The 27,942-nt window shown below is 48.5% G+C and overlaps 2 protein-coding genes and 1 non-coding gene across 3 annotated transcripts; 2 read left to right on the top strand and 1 right to left on the bottom strand.

Moving 5' to 3' along the window:
• Positions 1–827: 827 nt before the first annotated feature.
• Positions 828–2,002, top strand: LOC143788867 (uncharacterized). The gene is made up of 2 exons (XM_077278780.1): positions 828–1,696; positions 1,780–2,002. The coding sequence occupies exons 1-2, from the start codon at positions 828–830 to the stop codon at positions 2,000–2,002; spliced, it is 1,092 nt and encodes a 363-aa protein (XP_077134895.1).
• A 3,992-nt stretch (positions 2,003–5,994) lies between these two features.
• Positions 5,995–6,148, bottom strand: LOC143788950 (5.8S ribosomal RNA). The gene has a single exon (XR_013218767.1). It is a non-coding gene; the product is annotated as a 5.8S ribosomal RNA (ribosomal RNA).
• A 19,010-nt stretch (positions 6,149–25,158) lies between these two features.
• Positions 25,159–27,564, top strand: LOC143788868 (uncharacterized). Its single transcript, XM_077278781.1, has 6 exons — positions 25,159–25,166; positions 25,267–26,274; positions 26,358–26,559; positions 26,637–26,765; positions 26,864–26,997; positions 27,072–27,564. The coding sequence occupies exons 1-6, from the start codon at positions 25,159–25,161 to the stop codon at positions 27,562–27,564; spliced, it is 1,974 nt and encodes a 657-aa protein (XP_077134896.1).
• The last annotated feature ends 378 nt before the right edge of the window (positions 27,565–27,942 follow it).

The raw sequence follows: 27,942 nt of genomic DNA on the forward strand, positions 1-27,942 counted from the left end.
GCCATTATGACATCACTGGTGATGCTTGGCCATTATGACATCACTGGTGATGCTCAGCCATTATGACATCACAGGTGATTTTTGGCCATTATGACATCACAGATCACAGTCCCTACTTTTAGAATGTGCGTAGGATTCCGGGTGCCATTGTTAGTTCTATAGTGACGGAGAGCATTTTCAGTTTCTCACTATGGCTGATTTACATCTAAACGGTTTTCAGGCAGGAGCACTGTTGGAGGTTCTTATCAATCGCCCTTACATTGCGCTTCTACCACCTGATGGTGTCCTCTGCTTCACTCACCAGCAGATGGTGGCACTAGTAAAGGATTGCCTGAAAAAGTACTACCAAAAACAACTGACATCAGAGGGGGTTAGGGTTAGGGTTTTAGGGTTAGGGTTAGGGATATATCATCAACCCTACGGATGTTTAGCACCCGTGGAGGTGCCACCCCCGAGGCTGACTCAACCCCCGTGGTGAAGTATATAAGAGTACGGCAAAACACATCCGGTTAATTTCAATCACCTCAGCTGGCGTCTTTCACCTGTGTGGGTGACTCACGCGGAGGAAAAGCAGTTGCCACAGTTCAAGACACAGAGAAACACAGCGCTTTAATCAACTATTACGGGACGCTCCATTTGACTGCGGGAAACCCTTCGCAATGGAGCGGTGAGTAGAAGACATTCGTCGGCCACATAGAGACACATGAATGTACCTTGTAGCGGAGTTGTACGCTTGCTGGCAAGGTGACCGGTTATATTGCTTGTGTCCCCGCAGGCACCCACGGACACCGCTTACATGCCCCGTGTGCCACAGGGTAACCAAATATATGTCCACACATCTGAGAAGGGTATGCCTGAGGTCCCACGGGGAGTCGGAGATAAAAACCGCCATAGCTTCGGCCAAGTATCAACTTCGCTGTATCGCTAACAAGGGGACAACGATCCAATTCAGTGAGCTCAAGCCCCTCCAATCCTTAGAGGAGACTGTCGCCTTCTTAGAAGGTCGCGGCTTTTTAATAGCAAACAAGCCTAGGTTTGAGTCACAAAACACGCCACTGACCTCTGAAGGGCCCGCTCAGGTACCAGCTGACAATCCGGAGCTCCGCCCAGGCTCCATGCCCCTGGCAGAGCTAGATTCAGATGTGATGGATTTGCCTTTCCTTTTACGGCCGGTAGACAGTCCGGTGGGAGACCCGTGCCCTGAGCCTGACAACACAGGGAGCGTCGTGGATGGCAGCGATTTAAGTATTCAGAAAAGGAAATGGAAAGACAAAAACCGCACGGCTACCAAGGCCGGCGGATTGTACAAGCGTCACTCATTGAATCACCCCATGTTAAAGGGGTTCCACTCGTACCTGACAGTTACCCGTGGGGTCCCAAACTGTCAACAGGAGGTATCAAACGTAGCACGGTTTCTATTTCTTGTGAACCCAAGATTTGTAACTCTGGAGTACCTCGTAAAACCAACCAAGATTAATAATTTTTTTGAACAACTTGGAAAACTCCGTCTATCGAGCCAGACCTCCCTCAAAATGTTGAAGCATATATGGAGATTTACCATCTATCAGATGAGGGCCACCAAATTGAGACTAGAGAATCCTCAACTTTATAAGGCCTGTGAAGTGTTCATGAATTTTACAACAGACCTCCAGAAAACATTGTACAAGGGAGCCTGCCGAGAGTCTGTAAATAAAAGGTACACCATTCAAAAGAGCCAATATTCAGCGGATTGTTACCAAACTTTGCATGTTGGTTAATTGCCTTTATTTTTCCCCGCAGGTACGACATGTTGATGAAGCCCTCAAAGTCACCCAAGGACTGCCAGATCATACTGGAGGAGGCAAGGCCAACATTTCTAGCAAGCGTCGAGGCTGTGAAAGATGGCGGATCGGAAGTAGATCGCCGGGAAGTCGTACTGTACCTCGAGGCCCTTCTGATTCTAAAACATCTCCAAAGACCGGGTGTTGTTCGTAACATGACGGTAAGTCATCAGGCCCTGTGAGTCAGCGGTATTTGCTGAACCGGTTCAATATTTTTCCACCTTTTTTTCACATCGTAGGTTTCAGAGTGGAATGAGAGGATCCATCACATGTACTACGGAAGACGCAAGACAATTGTGGGTGTGAAGACTCACAAGTGCTCCACCTCTCAGGTTGCAACTTTCGTACTTTCGGAGGAAGAGGAATCGTTAAGCTTTTCTCAAAGCCAGGGAACCCAGGCAACCCCACTCATTATGGGGGGCAAAACCCTCTCTTGTCCCCATGTAAAACCTTTTGGAGGGGTGCCCTCTGGCTGGAGATTAACATTTTTTTTTTTATTTTTCAGTGGTTCAAAGCGTATGCGGAATATGTCAGACCGGTCTTTACCCCTGGCCGAAAGATCATCACAAACTTTTTCGTGACGTGTACCGGGAAGGTCATAGAAAATCCATCTGTGGGCCTCAGACGATACCATTCAAGGCAAGGTGGCCACAAGTCAAGTGACCCACAGCCGTAAGTAGCAACCGGTACTAACAATATGCTTTCCTCCGTAGCTACAACCTCCCAAACATCACCAGCCACCTCGTACGGTGGGTATGCGAGACATGGACTTTGTCACAATACACAGATTGCGAAAAGTGCTTGTTTGCACGCTACTTGGCACATACAAACGACGTGGCTGAGCCAGTTTACCGGGAGAAGACCCTGACAGATATGTGCCGTGCCCAAGAGCTGATGTTCAACGCAGGAAATCGTGATGACGCCGAGATTCTGTCACCACACCAGTAATGGCATCAACCAGTGAATTGGATAACGAGCTGGTAACATAGTAACATAGTAACATAGTTAGTAAGGCCGAAAAAAGACATTTGTCCATCCAGTTCAGCCTATATTCCTATATTCCATCATAATAAATCCCCAGATCTACATCCTTCTACAGAACCTAATAATTGTATGATACAATATTGTTCTGCTCCAGGAAGACATCCAGGCCTCTCTTGAACCCCTCGACTGAGCTCGCCATCACCACCTCCTCAGGCAAGCAATTCCAGATTCTCACTGCCCTAACAGTAAAGAATCCTCTTCTATGTTGGTGGAAAAACCTTCTCTCCTCCAGACGCAAAGAATGCCCCCTTGTGCCCGTCACCTTCCTTGGTATAAACAGATCCTCAGCGAGATATTTGTATTGTCCCCTTATGTACTTATACATGGTTATTAGATCGCCCCTCAGTCGTCTTTTTTCTAGACTAAATAATCCTAATTTCGCTAATCTATCTGGGTATTGTAGTTCTCCCATCCCCTTTATTAACTTTGTTGCCCTCCTTTGTACTCTCTCTAGTTCCATTATATCCTTCCTGAGCACCGGTGCCCAAAACTGGACACAGTACTCCATGTGCGGTCTAACTAGGGATTTGCACAGAGGCAGTAGACCTCACGGAAAGTGCTACCGAGTCACCCGAGTCTGAGGGGCATGCAGGAAATCGTGATGACACCGAGATTCAGTCACCAGTAAAGGCTTCAACCAGTGAATTGGATAACGAGCTGGTAGACCTCACGGAAAGTGCTCCCGAGTCACCCGAGTCTACTGAGGGGTATAGACTCGAGAATATTCGGCTCATCCCAATCAGGAGAACAAAGCCCATGTGAATCTGTCAATTTTGATCCGCCATTAATAAAATTATTCAAATGTACGTTCATCTTTGCCTCTTTGACTCGGACCAAAATCACTTTTCCCTCACTTTGGGGACCCTCTCGGGGTACTCCGCAACATATTGAAGCCTCTCTTGGGTGGGGTAAGGGGAAATGTGATTTTTTTTTTTCTCAGAAAATTGCCCCCAAATTTTCTAAGTGTCAAGGACTCTTCCAGAAAAGCTTCCCGAGGCTCCTGGAAGCGTCCTCGGTACACCTCCAGTGCTCCACCACGGTCATCACTGTTGTCACAAAAATGTGCAATTTGTTTAGGCCAAGCGATTTGAGGAAGGTACGGCAGCCGGCAGCCCGTATGGTCCATGGGTTGATCAGACCCCCTGTATGTCCGGTCGTGGTCTCCGTGCCCCGAAGGGGTTCCCTCTTCTCGCCTGCAGCAGGCACGGCAGCCAGCAGACCGTACGGTCCAGGGGTTGATCAGACCCCTGTACGTCCGGTCGTGGTCTCCGTGCCCCGAAGTGGTTCCCGCTTCTCGCCTGCAGCAGGAATGGCAACCAGCAGCTCGTATGGTCCAGGGGTTGATCAGACCCCTGTACGTCCGGTTGTGGTCTCCGTGCCCCGAAGGGGTTCCCACTTCTCGCCTGCAGCAGGCACGGCAGCCAGCAGCCCGTATGGTCCAGGGGTTGATCAGGCCCCTGTACGTCCGGCCGTGGTCTCCGTGCCCCGAAGGGGTTCCCGCTTCCCCCCTGCAGCGGTAGAGGGGGGATACGCATCGGAGGCAAAGGACAAAAGCTTGTCTCGAGGGATGACTTTCAATAGGGGCGCCCCAGCCTTCATTGCGCCACAGGGTTTCGCGTCGAGCCCTCAGACTCGCCCGTGCGCGTTAGACTCCTTGGTCCGTGTTTCAAGACGGGTCTGGTGGGTCGCCGACATCACCGCGGACCCCTGGCGACCAGACCCCAGCCCTGGAAGGCTGAGGCAGTGGGCCCTCCCACCCCAGTGGCACAGCGCGGTCGGGGCACAGTGAGGACAGTCCGCACCAGTTGACAGCTGTGCCGGGAGCGTGGGCCCCCATCCCCCGTAGCCGAACCCCGCTTCCCCCCGCGGGACCCCCGCCTCCGACCGATGGCCTCCTTTGCAGGAGGTGACGCCGGCTGGGAGACGGAGGGACGGGGAGGGCAGAGCGGTTCCGGAGGAGGTCGCGGAGGCAGTTGTCTCCCTCGGCCCCGGGCAATGGCGACTGCTGCTGCCGAGAGGGGGATGTAACACCGGGAGGTCAAGAGTCCCGCACCCGAGAGCGCAGGGGCAACCGCTCGGCCACCTTCCGCCCCCAAGGCCTTCACAGCCAGCTCGGAGCCGGTCGCGGTGCACCACCGCGGAGGAAATGCACCCTGCGAGGGCCGGAGCCACCCGGGCCACGTCCGCCCCCAGCGCCCGCGGACCGACAGCGCCCACCCTCCCGGACCTCCAGAAGAGGGAGAGGGGAAGGCAACCGCCGGGGCGAGCCGGGGTGGGAAGTAGCGCGGGACCCGGGTCGGCCGATGCCAAACCCGCCTGGCTGAATCCTCCGGGCGGACCGCACAGACCCCACCCGTTTACCTCTTAGCGGTTTCACGCCCTCTTGAACTCTCTCTTCAAAGTTCTTTTCAACTTTCCCTCACGGTACTTGTCCGCTCTCGCGCCGGTATTTAGCCTTAGATGGAGTTTACCACCCGCTTTGGGCTGCATTCACAAACAACCCGACTCCAGGGAGACCGGGTCCCGCTGTGCCAGGGGCCGCTACCGGCCTACCACCGTCCACAGGCTGGGGCCACTATTAGAAGGACTCGGACCCCCAAGCGACGTCGGGGTTGTCCGGTCTCCCGTACGCCAAATTTCCCGACGCCCGCCGGGTGGACGGGGATTCAGCGCTGGGCTCTTCCCTCGCCGTTACTGAGGGAATCCTGGTTAGTTTCTTTTCCTCCGCTTAGTAATATGCTTAAATTCAGTGGGTCACCATGTCTGATCTGAGGTCTTTAGTCGAGGTCCGGGTACCGGCAAAGCTGCGAGCTTTGTCAGGCGCTGCACGCTTGCCCATCCACGCCGCCCGGAAGGAGGTCTGGCGCCCACCTTCGATGAAGGTTTTTACCCTCTCGTCACCGGAGGCAGCCCTGTGTCTCCACAGACAGCCTCGCGGCACCCTCCGGGTGGGCCAGAGTGATGGAGGGAAAACCCCATCAGGTGTGCCAAGGGCGGGTGGGTCTGGCCTTGGGGGGACATAAGGGAAGAAAGGAGGAGAGGGCGTCGGGGCGCAGAGCCTCAGGCCTCCCTCGATGTCGACCCTTGCGACAGGACCCCAGCCACGCCACGGAGGCAATCGACGGAGGGGCGACTCTCAGACAGGCGTAGCCCCGGGATCAACCCGGGGCCGCAAGGTGCGTTCAAGGTGTCGATGATCAATGTGTCCTGCAATTCACACTAATTCTCGCAGCTAGCTGCGTTCTTCATCGACACGCGAGCCGAGTGATCCACCGTTAAGAGTCGCGTTTTCTGGTTTTGGGGACGCTCGGAGGCGCCCCCCTTTTCACTCTCGTGTCAGCCGGCCGCAAAAGACTGGATTCTTCGGAGGGTTGTTTTCAAATCTCGGCCCTGTTGAGCGGGCGCTCGGCCTCCCCGTCCCTCCCTCCGGCGGGGAGGAGAACGAAGGAGGGCTCGAGGCTTCTCGACTTACCGCCCGGACCCGCATACCCCGGGGAGGGGTACGCGAGCGCACGGGAGAATGGTACCCAGGACGGCCTTTCGGGTGCGCGGGGGGCTTCTTGTTTCTCCTCGGCGGGCAGCGGCAGGGAAACAATCGTCGGCGTGAGGCCGGGCGTCTTTTTTCTGGGCAACGGAGTGAGAGGGGCTCCCCGCACCCTCCCGACGTCGCCCGCCCGCTGTCCTCACGTGCCCTCGCCACCCCCGCTGTTATGATCCTTAGTGGTTGAGGATCACGAATTACTCCAGCTAAGTAACAAACATAGGACAAGCTCTAGGGAGGTGGCAAACTGGACTGACCGCAAATCTGAACCTATCCAAACACACTAGAAGTAGCCGGTGAACGTGCCTAAAAATCCTAGACGTCTCGAGCCAGCCTAAGGAACTAACTACCCTACCCCTAGAGAGAAAGAAAGACCTCTCTTGCCTCCAGAGAAATAATCCCCAAAGATATAGAAGCCCCCAACAAATAATAACGGTGAGGTAAGAGGAAGGCACATACACAGGGGTGAAAACAGATTCAGCAAATGAGGCCCACTAATACTAGATAGCAGAAAATAGTAAAGGGGTCTGTGCGGTCAGTAAAAAACCCTTACAAAATATCCACACTGAGATTTCAAGAACCCCCGCACCAACTAAAGGTGTGGGGGGAGAAACTCAGTCCCCTAGAGCAACCAGCAAGCGAGGAGATCACATCTTAGCAAGCTGGACAAGAAACATGATGAATGCTGATAATCAAAAAATGAACGGACAAAAACTTAGCTTGTCTTGGAGAGGCTGGGAGCAAGGTAATCACAAGGAATCTGAAGAGCACTGAATACATTGATAGCAGGCAAGGAACTAAGTATCCAGGTGAGTTAAATAGGAAACCAACCAAGGATAACGAACCAGCTGATGCAGCCAACCTGCAGAAAGACAACACTACACAGTACCGCTTGTGACCACTAGAGGGAGCCTAAAAATAGAGTTCACAACAGTATCCCCCCCTTGAGGAGGGGTCACCGAACCCTCATCAAGACCCCCAGGGCGATCAGGATGAGCCGCGTGGAAGGCACGAACCAAATCGGCCGCATGAACATCAGAGGCGACAACCCAGGAATTATCCTCCTGACCATAGCCCTTCCACTTCACCAAATACTGAAGCCTCTGTCTAGAGATACGAGAATCCAAAATCTTCTCCACCACGTACTCCAATTCTCCCTCGACCAGCACCGGAGCAGGAGGCTCAACAGAAGGAACCACAGGTACCACATACCTCCGCAACAAAGACCTATGGAACACATTATGAATGGCAAACGATGCTGGGAGATCCAAACGAAAAGACACCGGGTTAAGGATTTCCAAGATCTTATAAGGACCGATGAAGCGAGGCTTGAATTTAGGAGAGGAGACCTTCATAGGAACATACCGAGAAGACAGCCACACCAAATCCCCAACACGAAGTCGGGAACCCACACCGCGGCGGCGGTTGGCAAAGCGCTGAGCCTTCTCCTGTGACAACCTCAAATTGTCCACCACATGGTTCCAAATCTGCTGCAACCTATCCACCACAGAATCCACCCCAGGACAGTCAGAAGACTCAACCTGACCCGAGGAAAAGCGAGGATGGAAACCAGAATAGCAGAAAAAAGGTGAAACCAAAGTAGCAGAACTAGCCCGATTATTAAGGGCAAACTCGGCCAATGGCAAAAAAGTCACCCAATCATCCTGATCAGCAGAAACAAAACATCTCAAATAAGTTTCCAACGTCTGATTAGTTCGCTCGGTTTGGCCATTAGTCTGAGGATGGAAGGCCGACGAAAAAGATAAATTAATGCCCATCTTAGCACAAAAAGTCCGCCAAAACCTGGACACAAACTGGGATCCTCTATCAGACACAATATTTTCAGGAATGCCGTGCAAGCGAACCACATTCTGAAAAAATAGAGGAACCAAATCGGAGGAGGAAGGCAACTTAGGCAAGGGCACCAAATGGACCATCTTGGAAAAATGATCACACACCACCCAGATGACAGACATTTTCTGAGATACTGGAAGATCCGAAATAAAATCCATGGAAATGTGCATCCAAGGCCTTTTCGGGACAGGCAAAGGCAAAAGCAAACCGCTGGCACGAGAACAGCAAGGCTTAGCCCGAGCACAAATCCCACAAGACTGCACAAAGGAACGCACATCCCGCGACAAGGAAGGCCACCAGAAGGACCTAGCCACCAAATCTCTGGTACCAAAAATCCCAGGATGACCCACCAACACCGAAGAATGAACCTCGGAAATAACTCTGCTGGTCCATCTATCCGGGACAAACAGTCTCTCTGGTGGACAACGATCAGGTCTATCCGCCTGAAATTTCTGCAGCACTCGTCGCAAATCTGGGGAAATGGAAGACAAAATCACTCCCTCTCTGAGAATACCATCCGGCTCAGAAACTCCCGGAGAGTCAGGCACAAAACTCCTAGAAAGTGCATCAGCCTTCACGTTCTTCGAACCAGGCAGGTATGAGACCACAAAGTTGAAACGGGAGAAAAACAGAGACCAACGAGCCTGTCTAGGATTCAGGCGCTTGGCAGATTCGAGGTAAATCAGGTTTTTGTGATCAGTCAAGACCACCACACGATGTTTAGCTCCTTCGAGCCAATGTCGCCACTCCTCAAATGCCCACTTCATAGCCAACAACTCCCGATTACCAACATCATAATTCCGCTCGGCAGGCGAAAACTTTCTTGAAAAGAAAACACATGGCTTCATCACAGAGCCATCAGAGCTTCTCTGCGACAAAACAGCCCCTGCTCCAATCTCAGAAGCATCAACCTCGACCTGGAAGGGGAGAGAGACATCTGGTTGACATAAGACTGGAGCTGAAGAAAACCGGTGCTTCAGTTCCCGAAAGGCCTCCACGGCCGCAGGAGACCAATTAGTCACATCAGAACCCTTCTTGGTCAAATCCGTCAAAGGTTTAACCCCTTCCCGACATTTGACGTACTATCCCGTCGAGGTGGGGTGGGCCCGTATGACCGCCGACGGGATAGTACGTCATCACCGATCAGCGGCGCTCACGGGGGGAGCGCGGCCGATCGCGGCCGGGTGTCAGCTGCATATCGCAGCTGACATCCGGCACTATGTGCCAGGAGCGGTCACGGACCGCCCCCGGCACATTAACCCCCGGCACACCGCGATCAAACATGATCGCAGTGTACCGGCGGTATAGGGAAGCATCGCGCAGGGAGGGGGCTCCCTGCGGGCTTCCCTGAGACCCCCGGAGCAACGCGATGTGATCGCGTTGCTGCGAGGGTCTCCTACCTCCTTCCTGGCTGCAGGTCCCGGATCCAAGATGGCCGCGGCATCCGGGTCCTGCAGGGAAGGAGGTGGCTTACCGAGTGTCTGCTCAGAGCAGACACTTGGTAAGCCTGCAGCCCTGCACAGCAGATCGTCGATCTGGCAGAGTGCTGTGCACACTGCCAGATCAATGATCTGTGATGTCCCCCCCTGGGACAAAGTAAAAAAGTTAAAAAAAAAATTTTCCACATGTGTAAAAAAAAAAAAAAAAAAATCCTAAATAAATAATAAAAAAAAAAAATATATTATTCCCATAAATACATTTCTTTATCTAAATAAAAAAAACAAAACAATAAAAGTACACATATTTAGTATCGCCGCGTCCGTAACGACCCAACCTATAAAACTGCCCCACTAGTTAACCCCTTCAGTAAACACCGTAAGAAAAAAAAAAAAAAAACGAGGCAAAAAACAACGCTTTATTACCATACCGCCGAACAAAAAGTGGAATAACACGCGATCAAAAAGACTGATATAAATATCCATGGTACCGCTGAAAACGTCATCTTGTCCCGCAAAAAACAAGCCGCCATACAACATTATCAGCAAAAAAATAAAAAAGTTATAGTCCTGAGAATAAAGCGATACGAAAATAATTATTTTTTCTATATTTTAGTTTTTATCGTATAAAAGCGCCAAAACATAAAAAAATGATATAAATGAGATATCGCTGTAATCGTACTGACCCGAAGAATAAAACTGCTTTATCAATTTTACCAAACGCGGAACGGTATAAACGCCTCCCCCAAAAGAAATTCATGAATAGCTGGTTTTTGGTCATTCTGCCTCACAAAAATCGGAATAAAAAGCGATCAAAAACGGTCACGTGTCCGAAATTGTTACCAATAAAAACGTCAACTCGTCCCGCAAAAAACAAGACCTCACATGACTCTGTGGAGCAAAATGTGGAAAAATTATAGGTCTCAAAATGTGGAGACGCAAAAACTTTTTTGCTATAAAAAGCGTCGCTGGTTTCACACTTCCGTTTTTGTCTGCAGCGTTTTTTGCACAAAAAAACGCATGCGTTTTTTCCCTATATTTAACATTGAAAACGCATGCGGTTTTTTTGTACGCGTTTGGTCGCGTTTTCAAACGCATGCGTTTTTTTTCTGCATGCGTTCATTTTCAGAAATACAACCTGCAGTATTTTCTTGCGTTTTTAAGCACATGCGTTTGTTTGCATTAAAAACGCATGCATTTAAACACACTGAAAAGCCACCCACCACCATCAAGGTGATAAAGGGATCCAAACCCTAACCCTAACTCTACCCCTAACCTCACCCCTAACCGTTTAATGAACATTTTCTGACAGTCATAGTGCCACGTATTTCAGTGCCACGTATTTCAGTGCCACGTATTTCAGTGCCACGTGTTTCAGTGCCACGTATTTCAGTGCCACGTATCACATATTTCAGTGCCACGTATCACGTATTTCAGTGCCACGTATCACGTATTTCAGTGCCACATATTTTAGTACCACGTATTTCAGTGCCACGTATTTCAGTGCCACGTATTTCAGTGCCACGTATTTCAGTGCCACGTATTTCAGTGCCACGTATTTCAGTGCCACGTATCACGTATTTCAGTGCCACGTATTTCAGTGCCACGTATTTCAGTGCCACGTATTTCAGTGCCACGTATTTCAGTGCCACGTATTTCAGTGCCACGTATTTCAGTGCCACGTATCACGTATTTCAGTGCCACGTATTTCAGTGCCACGTATTTCAGTGCCACGTATTTCAGTGCCACGTATTTCAGTGCCACGTATCACGTATTTCAGTGCCACGTGTTTCAGTGCCACGTATTTAAGTGCCACGTATCACGTATTTCAGTGCCACGTATTTCAGTGCCACGTATTTCAGTGCCACGTATCACGTATTTCAGTGCCACGTATTTCAGTGCCACGTATTTCAGTGCCACGTATTTCAGTGCCACGTATTTCAGTGCCACGTATCACGTATTTCAGTGCCACGTATTTCAGTGCCACGTATTTCAGTGCCACGTATTTCAGTGCCACGTATTTCAGTGCCACGTATTTCAGTGCCACGTATTTCAGTGCCACGTATCACGTATTTCAGTGCCACGTGTTTCAGTGCCACGTATTTAAGTGCCACGTATCACGTATTTCAGTGCCACGTATTTCAGTGCCACGTATTTCAGTGCCACGTATTTCAGTGCCACGTATTTCAGTCACGTTTAGGGTTAGGGTTAGGGGTAGGGTTAGGGTTAGGGTTAGGGCTAGGGTTGGAGGTAAAGTTAGGGTTGGGGCTAAAGTTAGGGTTGGGGCTAAAGTTAGGGTTAGGATTACATTTACGTTTGGATTAGGGTTGGGATTAGAATTATGGGTGTGTCAGGGCTAGGGGTGTGGTTAGGGTTACCGTTGGGATTAGGGTTAGGGGTGTGTTTGGGTTAGGGTTTCAGGTAGAATTGGGGAGTTTCCACTGTCCAGGCACATCAGGGGCTCTACAAGCGCAACATGGCGTCCAATCTCAATTCCAGCCAATTCTGCGTTGAAAAAGTAAAACAGTGCTCCTTCCCTTCCGAGCTCTCCCGTGCGCCCAAAAAGGGGTTTACCCCAACATATGTGTTATCAGCGTACTCGGGACAAATTGAACAACAACTTCTGGGGTCCAAGTTCTCTTGTTATCCTTAGGAAAATAAAAATTTGGGGGGCTAAAAATCATTTTTGTGGGAAAAAAAAGATGTTTTATTTTCACGGCTCTGCGTTATAAACTGTAGTGAAACACTTGGGGGTTCAAAGTTCTCACAACACATCTAGATAAGTTCCTTGGGAGGTCTAGTTTCCAATATGGGGTCACTTGTGGGGGGTTTGTACTGTTTGGGTACATCAGGGGCTCTGCAAATGCAACGTGACGCCTGCAGACCAATCCATTTAAGGCTGCATTCCAAATGGCGCTCCTTCCCTTCCGAGCTCTGTCATGCACCCAAACAGTGGTTCCCCCCCACATATGGGGTATCAGCGTACTCAGGACAAATTGGACAACAACTTTTGGGGTCTAATTTATCCTGTTACCCTTGTGAAAATACAAAACTGGGGGCTAAAAAATCATTTTTGTGAAAAAAAAAAAGAATTTTTATTTTCACGGCTTTGCGCTATAAACTTTAGTGAAACACTTGGGGGTTCAAAGTTCTCAAAACACATCTAGATAAGTTCTTTGGGAGGTCTAGTTTCCAATATGGGGTCACTTGTGGGGGGTTTGTACTGTTTGGGTACATCAGGGGCTCTGCAAATGCAACGTGACGGCTGCTGACCAATCCATTTAAGTCTGCATTCCAAATGGCGCTCCTTCCCTTCCGAGCTCTGTCATGCGCCCAAACAGTGGTTCCCCCCCACATATGGGGTATCAGCGTACTCAGGACAAATTGGAAAACAAATTTTGGGGTCCAATTTATTCTGTTACCCTTGTAAAAATACAAAGCTGGGTGCTAAAAAATCATTTTTGAGAAAAAAAATAAAAATTATTTTCACGGCTCTGCGTTATAATCTGTAGTGAAACACTTGGGGGTTCAAAGCTCTCAAAACACATCTAGATAAGTTCCTTAGGGGGTCTACTTTCCAAAATGGTGTCACTTGTAGGGAGTTTCAATGTTTAGGCACATCAGGGGCTCTCCAAACGCAACATGGCGTCCCATCTCAATTCCAGTCAATTTTGCATTGAAAAGTCAAATGGCGCTCCTTCCCTTCCAAGCTCTGCCATGCGCCCAAACAATGGTTTACACCCACATATGGGGTATCAGCGTACTCAGGACAAATTGCACAACATTTTTTGGGGTCCAATTTCTTCTCTTACCCTTGGGAAAATAAAAAATTGGGGGCGAAAAGATCATTTTTGTGAAAAAATATGATTTTTTATTTTTACGGCTCTGCATTATAAACTTCTGTGAAGCACTTGGTGGGTCAAAGTGCTCACCACACATCAAGATAAGTTCCTTAGGGGGTCTACTTTCCAAAATGGTGTCACTTGTAGGGGGTTTCAGTGTTTAGGCACATCAGGGGCTCTCCAAACGCAACATGGCGTCCCATCTCAATTCCAGTCAATTTTGCATTGAAAAGTCAAATGGCGCTCCTTCCCTTCCAAGCTCTGCCATGCGCCCAAACAATGGTTTACACCCACATATGGGGTATCAGCGTACTCAGGACAAATTGCACAACATTTTTTGGGGTCCAATTTCTTCTCTTACCCTTGGGAAAATAAAAAATTGGGGGCAAAAAGATCATTTTTGTGAAAAAATATGATTTTTTATTTTTACGGCTCTGCATTATAAACTTCTGTGAAGCACTTGGTGGGTCAAAGTGCTCACCACACATCTAGATAAGTTCCTTAGGGGGTCTACTTTCCAAAATGGTGTCACTTGTAGGGAGTTTCAATGTTTAGGCACATCAGGGGCTCTCCAAACGCAACATGGCGTCCCATCCCAATTCCAGTCAATTTTGCATTGAAAAGTCAAATGGCGCTCCTTCCCTTCCAAGCTCTGCCATGCGCCCAAACAATGGTTTACACCCACATATGGGGTATCAGCGTACTCAGGACAAATTGCACAACATTTTTTGGGGTCCAATTTCTTCTCTTACCCTTGGGAAAATAAAAAATTGGGGGCGAAAAGATCATTTTTGTGAAAAAATATGATTTTTTATTTTTACGGCTCTGCATTATAAACTTCTGTGAAGCACTTGGTGGGTCAAAGTGCTCACCACACATCAAGATAAGTTCCTTAGGGGGTCTACTTTCCAAAATGGTGTCACTTGTAGTGGGTTTCAGTGTTTAGGCACATCAGGGGCTCTCCAAACGCAACATGGCGTCCCATCTCAATTCCAGTCAATTTTGCATTGAAAAGTCAAATGGCGCTCCTTTCCTTCCGAGCTCTGCCATACGCCCAAACAGTGGTTTACCCTCACATATGGGGTATCAGCGTACTCAGGACAAATTGTACAACAACTTTGGGGGTCCATTTTCTCCTGTTACCCTTGGTAAAATAAAACAAATTGGAGCTGAAATAAATTGTGTGTGAAAAAAAGTTAAATGCTCATTTTTATTTAAACATTCAAAAAATTCCTGTGAAACACCTGAAGGGTTAATAAACTTCTTGAATGTGGTTTTGAGCACCTTGAGGGGTGCAGTTTTTAGAATGGTGTCACACTTGAGTATTTTCTATCATATAGACCCCTCAAAATGACTTCAAATGAGATGTGGTCCCTAAAAAAAAATGGTGTTGTAAAAATGAGAAATTGCTGGTCAACTTTTAACCCTTATAACTCCGTCACAAAAAAAAATTTTGGTTCCAAAATTGTACTGATGTAAAGTAGACATGTGGGAAATGTTACTTATTAAGTATTTTGCGTGACATATGTCTGTGATTTAAGGGCATAAAAATTCAAAGTTGGAAAATTGCGAAATTTTCAAAATTTTCGCCAAATATTCGTTTTTTTCACAAATAAATGCAAGTTATATCGAATAAATTTTACCACTAACATGAAGTACAATATGTCACGAGAAAACAATGTCAGAATCGCCAAGATCCGTCAAAGCGTTCCAGAGTTATAGCCTCATAAAGGGACAGTGGTCAGAATTGTAAAAATTGGCCCGGTCATTAACGTGCAAACCACCCTTGGGGGTGAAGGGGTTAACCACGCTAGAAAAATTAGCGATGAAACGACGGTAAAAATTAGCAAAACCCAAGAACTTCTGAAGACTCTTAACAGACGTAGGCTGAGTCCAGTCATGAATAGCCTGGACCTTGACTGGGTCCATCTCCACAGTAGAAGGAGAAAAAATAAAACCCAAAAAGGAGACCTTCTGTACTCCGAAGAGGCATTTTGAGCCCTTCACAAATAAAGCATTAGCACGCAGGACCTGAAACACCATCCTGACCTGCTTCACATGGGACTCCCAATCATCAGAAAAGACCAAAATGTCATCCAGATAAACAATCATAAATTTATCCAGATATTCTCGGAAGATGTCATGCATGAAGGACTGAAACACAGAAGGAGCATTAGAGAGTCCAAAAGGCATCACTAAGTACTCAAAATGGCCTTTGGGCGTATTAAATGCTGTTTTCCATTCATCTCCCTGCTTAATGCGCACAAGGTTATACGCACCACGGAGATCTATCTTAGTGAACCAACTGGCCCCCTTAATCCGAGCAAACAAATCAGACAATAGTGGCAAAGGATACTGAAATTTGACTGTGATTTTATTCAGAAGACGATAATCTATACAAGGTCTCAAAGAACCGTCCTTCTTGGCCACAAAAAAAAATCCTGCACCAAGAGGGGAAGAGGATGGGCGAATATGTCCCTTCTCCAAAGACTCCTTTATATAACTCCGCATCGCGGCATGCTCTGGTATAGACAAATTAAAAAGTCGTCCCTTAGGGAATTTACTACCAGGAATTAAATTTATAGCACAGTCACAATCCCTATGAGGGGGCAGGGCACTGGACCTGGGCTCATCAAATACATCCTGGTAGTCAGACAAAAACTCAGGGACCTCAGAAGGAGTGGAAGAAGCAATAGACACCAACGGAGTATCGCCATGAATTCCCTGACAACCCCAACTTGACACAGACATAGCTTTCCAATCTAAAACTGGATTATGAGCCTGCAGCCATGGCAGACCCAAAACGACAACATCATGCAAATTATGCAGAACGAGAAAGCGAATCACCTCCTGATGTACGGGAGTCATGCACATGGTCATTTGCGTCCAATACTGAGGCTTATTCTCAGCCAATGGCGTAGCATCAATTCCCCTCAGAGGAATAGGAAATTCCAAAGGCTCCAGGACAAAACCACAGCGCCTGGCAAACGACAAATCCATCAGATTCAGGGCAGCACCCGAATCCACAAAAGCCATAACCGGGTAGGACGACAAAGAACAAATCAAAGTAACAGACAAAATAAATTTAGGCTGTATCGTACCAATGGTGACAGGTTTAGCGATTTTTTTTAAACGTTTAGAGCATGCTGAGATAACATGAGTAGAATCACCACAGTAAAAGCACAACCCATTTTGACGTCTATGACTTTGTTGCTCAATTCTGGTCAGAGTTAGGTCACATTGCATAGACTCAGGTCTCTGTTCAGAAAATACCGCCAAAGGATGAGCAGATTTGCGCTCCCGCAAACGCCGATCAACCTGAATGGCTAAAGCCATAGAATCACTCAGACTTGTAGGGGTGGGAAACCCCACCATAACATTCTTAACGGCCTCAGAAAGACCTTCTCTGAAATTTGCAGCCAGGGCACACTCATTCCATTGAGTAAGCACCGACCATTTCCGAAATTTTTGACAATACACCTCTGCTTCATCCAGACCTTGAGAGATAGCCAGCAACGCTTTTTCTGCCTGATTCTCAAGATTAGGCTCCTCATAAAGCAGTCCAAGAGCCAGAAAAAATGCATCTACATTAAGCAATGCAGGATCTCCTGGCGCCAGAGAGAAGGCCCAATCTTGAGGGTCGCCACGCAACAAGGAGATAACAATATTAACTTGCTGAGCGGAATCACCAGAGGAACGAGGTCTCAGAGACAGAAATAACTTACAATTATTCTTAAAATTCTGAAACCTAGATCTATCTCCAGAAAACAACTCAGGAATGGGTATCTTTGGTTCTGACATAGGGCTATGAATAACAAAATCCTGAATACTTTGCACCCGTGCAATAAGATGATCAACACTAGAAGTCAGAGTCCGAATATTCATGTCTGCAGCTGAGCTCAAAACCACCCAGAGTTCAAGGGGATGAAAGAAGCTAAACAGACTGCAGCAAAGGAAAAGCGGGAGGAAAAAAAAAAATGTACTCAGGTCTTCTTTTTATCCCACTTCTGCGATGCATTAAACACTTTTTTGGCCTGCTATGCTGTTATGATCCTTAGTGGTTGAGGATCACGAATTACTCCAGCTAAGTAACAAACAGGACAAGCTCTAGGGAGGTGGCAAACTGGACTGACCGCAAATCTGAACCTATCCAAACACACTAGAAGTAGCCGGTGAACGTGCCTAAAAATCCTAGACGTCTCGAGCCAGCCTAAGGAACTAACTACCCCTAGAGAGAAAGAAAGACCTCTCTTGCCTCCAGAGAAATAATCCCCAAAGATATAGAAGCCCCCTACAAATAATAACGGTGAGGTAAGAGGAAGGCACATACACAGGGGTGAAAACAGATTCAGCAAATGAGGCCCACTAATACTAGATAGCAGAAAATAGTAAAGGGGTCTGTGCGGTCAGTAAAAAACCCTTACAAAATATCCACACTGAGATTTCAAGAACCCCCGCACCAACTAACGGTGTGGGGGGAGAAACTCAGTCCCCTAGAGCAACCAGCAAGCGATGAGATCACATCTTAGCAAGCTGGACAAGAAACATGATGAATGCTGATAATCAAAAAATGAACGGACAAAAACTTAGCTTGTCTTGGAGAGGCTGGGAGCAAGGTAATCACAAGGAATCTGAAGAGCACTGAATACATTGATAGCAGGCAAGGAACTGAGTATCCAGGTGAGTTAAATAGGAAACCAACCAAGGATAACGAACCAGCTGATGCAGCCAACCTGCAGAAAGACAACACTACACAGTACCGCTTGTGACCACTAGAGGGAGCCTAAAAATAGAGTTCACAACACCCCGCCCTGCGGAGCGCCCTGGCGAAGCGGAAGGAGAACCACCACTGCCCCCATCGCGTTCGGTACCCTTCGGGGATTTGGCGGGCGGCTGGCCTCGGCTTCCTGATCCTCGCCTCATTGGTATTTTTCACTCGCCCATTAATGATCCTTCCGCAGGTTCATCTAGGGAAACATTGGTGCGACTTTTGCTTCCTCTAGATAGTCAACTGTCATGATCTCAATGGCAAGAGAACATAGCATCAGCATATATAGGAACTAGCTCTTGGAAGATGGGAACTGAGCTGACCATGAACTAAACCTAACACACAACTAGCAGTGGCCGGGTAGCATGCCTACGTTGATTCTAGATGCCCAGCACCAGCCGGAGGACTAAATAATGCTAGCAGAGGGAAATATTAGTCCTAGCTCACCTCTAGAGAAATACCCCGAAAGGAGACAGAGGCCCCCCACATGTATTGGCGGTGAATCAAGATGAAATAACAAACGTAGTATGAAAATAGGTTTAGCAAATTTGAGGTCCACTTACTACATAGCAGAAGACAGAAAGGGCACTTTCATGGTCAGCTGAAAACCCTATCAAAACACCATCCAGAAATTACTTTAAAACTCTGGCATTAACTCATAACACCAGAGTGGCAATTCCTGTTCACAAGAGCTTTCCAGACACAGTAACGAAACTACAGCTGTGAACTGGAACAAAAATGCAAAAACAAACATGGACAAGAGTCCAACTTATCTAGTAGTTGTCTAGGAGCAGGAACAAGCACAGAGAGGCTTCTGATAACATTGTTGACCGGCAAGCAACTAACAGAGCAGCAAGGTTATATAGCGACTCCCACATCTTGATGGGAACAGGTGAACAGAGAAGATGAAAACACCAGTTCAATTCCACCAGTAGCCACCGGGGGAGCCCAGAATCCAAATTCACAACAGTACCCCCCCCTCAAGGAGGGGGCACCGAACCCTCACCAGAACCACCAGGGCGATCAGGATGGGCCCTATGAAAGGCACGAACCAGATCAGAGGCATGAACATCAGATGCATTCACCCAAGAATTATCCTCCTGGCCGTATCCCTTCCACTTGACCAGATACTGGAGTCTCCGTCTGGAAACACGAGAGTCTAAGATTTTCTCCACAACGTACTCCAACTCACCCTCAACCAACACCGGAGCAGGAGGCTCAACGGAAGGCACAACCGGTACCTCATACCTGCGCAATAATGACCGATGAAAAACGTTATGAATAAAAAAGGATGCAGGGAGGTCCAAACGGAAGGAAACAGGGTTAAGAATCTCCAATATCTTATACGGGCCGATGAACCGAGGCTTAAACTTAGGAGAAGAGACCCTCATAGGGACAAAACGAGAAGACAACCACACCAAATCCCCAACACAAAGCCGAGGACCAACACGACGGTGGCGGTTGGCAAAAAGCTGAGTCTTCTCCTGGGACAACCTCAAATTGTCCACCACCTGCCCCCAGATCTGATGCAATCTCTCCACCACAGCATCCACTCCAGGACAATCCGAAGATTCCACCTGACCAGAGGAAAATCGAGGATGAAACCCCGAATTACAGAAAAACGGGGACACCAAAGTGGCAGAGCTGGCCCGATTATTGAGAGCGAACTCTGCCAATGGCAAAAAAGCAACCCAATCATCCTGGTCAGCAGACACAAAACACCTCAGATATGTCTCCAGGGTCTGATTAGTCCGCTCGGTCTGGCCATTCGTCTGAGGATGGAAAGCGGACGAAAAAGACAAATCTATGCCCATCCTAGCACAGAATGCCCGCCAAAATCTAGACACGAATTGGGTCCCTCTGTCAGAAATGATATTCTCAGGAATACCATGCAAACGAACAACATTTTGAAAAAACAGAGGAACCAACTCGGAAGAAGAAGGCAACTTGGGCAGAGGAACCAAATGGACCATCTTAGAGAAACGGTCACACACCACCCAGATGACAGACATCTTCTGAGAAACAGGCAGATCTGAAATAAAATCCATCGAGATGTGCGTCCAAGGCCTCTTAGGAATAGGCAAGGGCAACAATAATCCACTAGCCCGAGAGCAACAAGGCTTGGCCCGAGCACAAACGTCACAAGACTGCACAAAGCCTCGCACATCTCGTGACAGGGAAGGCCACCAGAAGGACCTTGCCACCAAATCCCTGGTACCAAAAATGCCAGGATGACCTGCCAACGCAGAAGAATGAACCTCAGAGATGACTCTACTGGTCCAATCATCAGGAACAAACAGTTTATCAGGTGGGCAACGATCCGGTCTATCCGCCTGAAACTCCTGCAAGGCCCGCCGCAGGTCTGGAGAAACGGCTGACAATACCACTCCATCCTTAAGGATACCTGTGGGCTCAGAGTTACCAGGCGAGTCAGGCTCAAAACTCCTAGAAAGGGCATCCGCCTTAACATTCTTAGAACCCGGTAGGTATGACACCACAAAATTAAACCGAGAGAAAAATAATGACCAGCGCGCCTGTCTAGGATTCAGGCGCCTGGCGGTCTCAAGATAAATCAAGTTTTTGTGGTCAGTCAATACCACCACCTGATGTCTGGCCCCCTCAAGCCAATGGCGCCACTCCTCAAAAGCCCACTTCATGGCCAAAAGCTCCCGATTCCCAACATCATAATTCCGCTCAGCGGGCGAAAATTTACGGGAAAAGAAGGCACAAGGCCTCATCACGGAGCAGTCAGAACTTTTCTGCGACAACACTGCCCCAGCTCCGATCTCAGAAGCGTCGACCTCAACCTGAAAAGGTAGAGCAACATCAGGCTGACGCAACACAGGGGCAGAGGAAAAACGGCGCTTAAGCTCCCGAAAGGCCTCCACAGCGTCAGGGGACCAATCAGCAACATCAGCACCCTTCTTAGTCAAATCGGTCAATGGCTTAGCAATATCCGAAAAACCAGCAATAAATCGACGATAAAAGTTAGCAAAGCCCAAAAATTTCTGAAGACTCTTAAGGGAAGAGGGCTGCGTCCAATCACAAATAGCTTGAACCTTGACAGGATCCATTTCAATGGAAGAGGGAGAAAAAATATATCCCAAAAAGGAAATCCTCTGTACCCCAAAAACACACTTAGAACCCTTCACACACAAAGAATTAGACCGCAAAACCTGGAAAACCCTCCTGACTTGCTGGACATGAGAGTCCCAGTCATCCGAAAAAATCAGAATATCATCCAGATACACAATCATAAATTTATCCAAATAATCACGAAAAATATCATGCATAAAGGACTGGAAAACTGACGGAGCATTTGAAAGACCAAAAGGCATCACTAAATACTCAAAGTGGCCCTCGGGCGTATTAAATGCGGTTTTCCACTCATCCCCCTGCCTGATTCGCACCAAATTATACGCCCCACGAAGATCAATCTTAGAGAACCACTTGGCCCCCTTTATGCGAGCAAACAAATCAGTCAGCAACTGCAATGGGTATTGATATTTTACAGTGATTTTATTCAAAAGCCGATAATCGATACATGGTCTCAAAGAGCCGTCTTTTTTTGACACAAAGAAAAAACCGGCTCCTAAGGGAGATGACGATGGACGAATATGTCCCTTTTCCAAGGACTCCTTTATATATTCTCGCATAGCAGCATGTTCAGGCACAGACAGATTAAATAAACGACCCTTTGGGTATTTACTACCCGGGATTAAATCTATGGCACAATCGCACTCTCGGTGCGGAGGTAATGAACCAAGCTTGGATTCTTCAAAGACGTCACGATAGTCAGACAGGAACTCAGGAATTTCAGAGGGAATAGATGATGAAATGGAAACCACAGGTACATCCCCATGAGCCCCCTTACATCCCCAGCTCAACACAGACATAGCTCTCCAGTCGAGGACTGGGTTGTGAGATTGCAGCCAAGGCAATCCTAGCACCAAATCATCATGTAGATTATACAGCACCAGAAAGCGAATAATCTCCTGGTGATCCGGATTAATACGCATAGTTACTTGTGTCCAGTATTGTGGTTTATTATTAGCCAATGGGGTGGAGTCAATCCCCTTCAGAGGAATAAGAGTCTCCAAAGGCTCTAAATCATACCCACAGCGTTTGGCAAAGGACCAATCCATAAGACTCAAAGCGGCGCCAGAGTCGACATAGGCGTCCGTGGTAATAGATGACAAAGAGCAAATCAGGGTCACAGATAGAATAAACTTAGACGGTAAGGTGCAAATGGAAACAGATTTATCAAGCTTTTTAGTGCGCTTAGAGCATGCTGATATAACATGAGTAGAATCACCACAATAGAAACACAACCCATTTTTCCGTCTAAAATTCTGCCGCTCGCTTCGGGACAGAATTCTATCACACTGCATACTCTCTGGCGACTTCTCAGTGGACACCGCCAGATGGTGCACTGGTTTGCGCTCCCGCAAACGCCTATCGATCTGAATAGCCATTGTCATGGACTCATTCAGACCCGCAGGCACAGGGAACCCCACCATAACATCCTTAATGGCATCAGAGAGACCCTCTCTGAAAGTCGCCGCCAGGGCGCACTCATTCCACTGAGTAAGCACAGACCATTTACGGAATCTTTGACAGTAAATTTCCGCTTCATCTTGCCCCTGAGATAGGGACATCAAGGCTTTTTCCGCCTGAAGCTCCAAATGAGGTTCGTCATAAAGCAACCCCAAGGCCAGAAAAAACGCATCCACATTGAGCAACGCAGGATCCCCTGGTGTCAATGAAAAAGCCCAGTCTTGAGGGTCGCCCCGGAGCAAGGAAATCACAATCCTGACCTGCTGTGCAGGGTCTCCGGCAGAGCGAAATTTCAGGGACAAAAATAATTTGCAATTATTTCGAAAATTCTGAAACCCAGATCTATTCCCCGAGAAAAATTCCGGCAAAGGAATTCTCGGCTCAGATATAGGTGCATGACAAACAAAGTCTTGCAAATTTTGTACCTTCGTGGCGAGATTATTCAAACCTGCAGTTACACTCTGAAGATCCATTACAAACAGGTGGACACAGAGCCATTCAAAGATTAGAAGGAGAAAAAAAAAAAAAAAAAAAAAAAAAATTCTCAGCAGACTTCTTATTTCTCTCCTTTCTCAGCCAAGGATTTTAACCCTTTAGTGGGCCGGTCAAACTGTCATGATCTCAATGGCAAGAGAACATAGCATCAGCATATATAGGAACTAGCTCTTGGAAGATGGGAACTGAGCTGACCATGAACTAAACCTAACACACAACTAGCAGTGGCCGGGTAGCATGCCTACGTTGATTCTAGATGCCCAGCACCAGCCGGAGGACTAAATAATGCTAGCAGAGGGAAATATTAGTCCTAGCTCACCTCTAGAGAAATACCCCGAAAGGAGACAGAGGCCCCCCACATGTATTGGCGGTGAATCAAGATGAAATAACAAACGTAGTATGAAAATAGGTTTAGCAAATTTGAGGTCCACTTACTACATAGCAGAAGACAGAAAGGGCACTTTCATGGTCAGCTGAAAACCCTATCAAAACACCATCCAGAAATTACTTTAAAACTCTGGCATTAACTCATAACACCAGAGTGGCAATTCCTGTTCACAAGAGCTTTCCAGACACAGTAACGAAACTACAGCTGTGAACTGGAACAAAAATGCAAAAACAAACATGGACAAGAGTCCAACTTATCTAGTAGTTGTCTAGGAGCAGGAACAAGCACAGAGAGGCTTCTGATAACATTGTTGACCGGCAAGCAACTAACAGAGCAGCAAGGTTATATAGCGACTCCCACATCTTGATGGGAACAGGTGAACAGAGAAGATGAAAACACCAGTTCAATTCCACCAGTAGCCACCGGGGGAGCCCAGAATCCAAATTCACAACAGTCAACCCTCTAGATAGTCAACGGACAGAGTGATCCACCGTTAAGAGTCGCACTTTGTGGTTGTGGGGAAGCTCGGAGGCGCCCCCTTTTCACTCTCGTTACGGCCGGCCGCAAAAGACTGGGTGCTTCAGAGGGTTGTTTTCCAAATCTCGGCCCTGTTGCCCCAGGCGCTCGGCCTCCCCGTCCCTCCCTCCGGCGGGGAGGAGAACGAAGGAGGGCTCGAGGCTTCTCGACCTACCGCCCGGACCCGCATATCCCAGGGAGGGGTACGCGAGCGCACGGGAGAATGGTACCCAGGACGGCCTTTCGCGTGCACGGGGGGCTTCTTGTTTTTCCTCGGCAGGCAGCAGCAGGGCAACAATCGTCGGCGCGAGGCCGGGCGTCTTTTTCCTGGGCGACGGAGCGAGAGGGGCTCGCCGCACCCTCCCGACGTCGCCCGCCCGCTGTCCTCACGTGCCCTCGCCGCCCCCGCGCTGCGGAGCGCCCTGGTGAAGCGGAAGGAGAACCACCACCGCCCCCATCGCGTTCGGTACCCTTCGGGGATTTGGCTGGCGGCTGGCCTCGGCTTCCTGATCCTCGCCTCATCGGTATTTTTCCCACTCGCCCATTAATGATCCTTCCGCAGGTTCACCTTAGGGTTAGGGTTAGGGTTAGGGTTAGGGTTAGGGTTAGGGTTAGGGGTTAGGGTTAGGGTTAGGGTTAGGGATATATCAGCAACCCTACGGATCTTTAGCAGCCGTGTAGGTGCCACCCTTGGGGCCGACTCATCCCCCGTGGTGACGTATATCAGAGTACGGCAAAACACATCCGGTCAATTCCAATCACCTGTGCTGGCGTCTTTCACCTGGGCGGGTGACACGCGGAGGAAAAGCAGTTTGCCACCGTTCAAGACACAGAGAAACACAGCGCTTTAATCAACTATTACGGGACGCTCCGTTTGACTGCGGGAAACCCTTCGCCATGGAGCGGTGAGTAGAAGACATTCGTCGGCCACATAGAGACACATAAATGTACCTTGCAGCGGAGTTGTACTCAAGGTGACCGGTTTTATTACTTGTGTCCCCGCAGGCATCCACGGACACCGCTTACATGCCCCGTGTGTCACAGGGCAACCAAATACATATCCACACATCTGAGACGGGTATGCCTGAGGTCCCACGGGGAGTCGGAGATAAAAACCGCCATCGCTTCGGCCAAGTGTCAACTCCGCTGTATCGCTAGCAAGGGGACAACGATCCAATTCAGTGAGCTCAAGCCCCTCCATTCGTTGGAAGAGACTGTTACCTTCTTAGAAGGTCGCGGCTTTTTAATAGCAAACAAGCCGAGGTTTGAGTCACAAAACGCGCCACTGACCTCTGAAGGGTCCGCTCAGGTACCAGCTGACAATACGGAGCACTGCCCAGGCTCCATGCCCCTGGAAGAGCTAGATTCGGATGAGATGGACGTGCCTTTCCTTTTACGGACGGTAGACAGTCCGGTGGGAGAACCATGCTCCCCGCCCCTGGCAGAGCTAGATTCGGATGAGATGGACGTGCCTTTCTTTTTACAGACGGTAGACAGTCCGGTGGGAGAACCGTGCCCTGAGCCTGACCACACGGGGAGCGTCGTGGATGGCAGCGATTTAAGTATTCAGAAAAGGGAATGGAAAGACAAAAACCGCAGGGCTACCAAGGCCGCCGGATTGTACAAGCGTCACTCATTGAATCACCCCATGTTAAAGGGGTTCCACTCGTACCTGACAGTTACCCGTGGGGTCCCAAACTGTCAACAGGAGGTATCAAACGTAGCACGGTTTCTATTTTTTGTGAACCCAAGATTTGTAACACTGGAGTACCTCGTAAAACCATCCAAGGTTAATAATTTTTTCGAGCAACTTGGAAAACTCCGTCTATCGAGCCAGACCTCCCTCAAAATGTTGAAGCACATACGGAGATTTACCATCTATCAGATGAGGGCCACCAAACTGAGACTGGAGAATCCGCAGCTTTATAAGGCCTGTGAAGTGTTCATGAATTTTACAACAGACCTCCAGAAAACATTGTACAAGGGAGCCTGCCGAGAGTCTGTCAGTAAAAGGTGCACCGTTCAAAAAAGCCAATCGTCCGCGGATTGTTACCGAACCTTGCATGTTGGTTAATTGGCTTCATTTTTCCCCACAGGTACGATATATTGATGAAGCCATCAAAGTCACCCAAGGACTGCCAGATGATACTGGAGGAGGCAAGGCCAACATTTCTAGCTAGCATCGAGGCTGTGACAGATGGCGGATCGGAAGTAGATCGCCGGGAAGTCGTACTGTACCTCCAAGCCCTTCTGATTCTAAAACATCTCCAAAGACCGGGTGTCGTTCGTAACATGACGGTAAGTCGTCGCGCCCTGTGGGTCAGCGGTATTTGCTGAACCGGTTCAATATTTTTCCACCTTTTTTCACATCGTAGGTTTCAGAGTGGAATGAGAGGATCCATCACATGTACCACGGAAGGCGCAAGACAATTGTGGGTGTGAAGACTCACAAGTGTTCCACCTCTCAGGTAGCAACTTTCGTACTTTCGGAGGAAGAGGAATCGGTAAGCTTTTCTCAAAGCCAGGGAACCCAGGCAACCCCACTCGCCTTTTGGAGGGGTGCCCTCTGGCTTGAGATTAACATTTTTTTTTTCTTTTTCAGTGGTTCAAAGCATATGCGGAACATGTCAGGCCGGTCTTTACCGCTGGCCGAAAGATCATCACAAACTTTTTTGTGACGTGTACCGGGAAGGTCATAGAAAATCCATCTGTGGGATTCAGACGATACCATTCAAGGCAAGGTGGCCACCAGTCAAGTGACCCACAGCCGTACGTAGCAACCGGTACTAACGATATGCTTTTCTCCGCAGCTACAACCTCACAAACATCACCAGCCACCTCGTACGGCGGGTATGTGAGACATGGACTTTGTCACAATACACGGATTGTGAAAAGCGATTGTTTGCTCGGTACTTGGCACATACAAACGACGTGGCCGAGCGAATTTACCGGGAGAAGACCCTGACCGATATGTGCCATGCCCAAGAGCTGGTGTTCAACGCAGGAAATCGTGATGACGCTGAGATTCTGTCACCAGTGATGGCATCGACCAGTGAATTGGATAACGAGCTGGTAGACCTCACGGAAAGTGCACCCGAGTCACACGAGTCTGAGGGGCATGCAGGAAATCGTGATGACGCCGAGATTCTGTCCCCAGTAATGGCATCGACCAGTGAATTGGATAACGAGCCGGTAGACCTCACGGAAAGTGCTCCCGAGTCACCCGAGTCTACTGAGTCTACTGAGTCGTATAGTCTCGAGAATATTCGGCTCATCCCATTCAGGAGAACAAAGCCCATGTGAATCTGTCAATTTTGGTCTGTCATGAATAAAAATATTCAAATCTACGTTCATCTTTGCCTCTTTGACTCGGTCTAACATCACTGACCTGTGATTTTTTTCCCTTAGAAAATTGCCCAAAATTTTCTAAGTGTCAAGGACTCTTCCAGAAAAGCTTCCCCAGGCTCCTGGAAGCATCCTCGGTACACCTCCAATGTTCCACCACGGTCATCACAAAAAATGGACCTTTTGTTCAGGTCAAGCGATTTGAGGAAGGCACGGCAGCCCGTACGGTCCAGGGGTTGATCAGTCCCCTGGTACGTCCGTCCCCGTGCCCCGAAGGGGTTCCCCGCTTCTCGCCTGCAGCAGGCACGGCAGCCAGCAGCCCGTACGGTCCAGGGG

Source organism: Ranitomeya variabilis, chromosome 8, assembly GCF_051348905.1.
Source record: "Ranitomeya variabilis isolate aRanVar5 chromosome 8, aRanVar5.hap1, whole genome shotgun sequence".
Lineage (NCBI taxonomy): Eukaryota > Metazoa > Chordata > Amphibia > Anura > Dendrobatidae > Ranitomeya > Ranitomeya variabilis.

Bases quoted from the DNA above. Each gene is read 5' to 3' on its own strand.
- LOC143788867 (XM_077278780.1), top strand. From the start codon at position 828: ATGTCCACACATCTGAGAAGGGTATGCCTGAGGTCCCACGGGGAGTCG. The intron at 1,697-1,779 runs GTACACCATTCA...TTTTCCCCGCAG, and splicing joins CGAGAGTCTGTAAATAAAAG to GTACGACATGTTGATGAAGC.
- LOC143788868 (XM_077278781.1), top strand. The intron at 26,275-26,357 runs GTGCACCGTTCA...TTTTCCCCACAG, and splicing joins CGAGAGTCTGTCAGTAAAAG to GTACGATATATTGATGAAGC. The intron at 26,766-26,863 runs GTAAGCTTTTCT...TTTCTTTTTCAG, and splicing joins TTTCGGAGGAAGAGGAATCG to TGGTTCAAAGCATATGCGGA.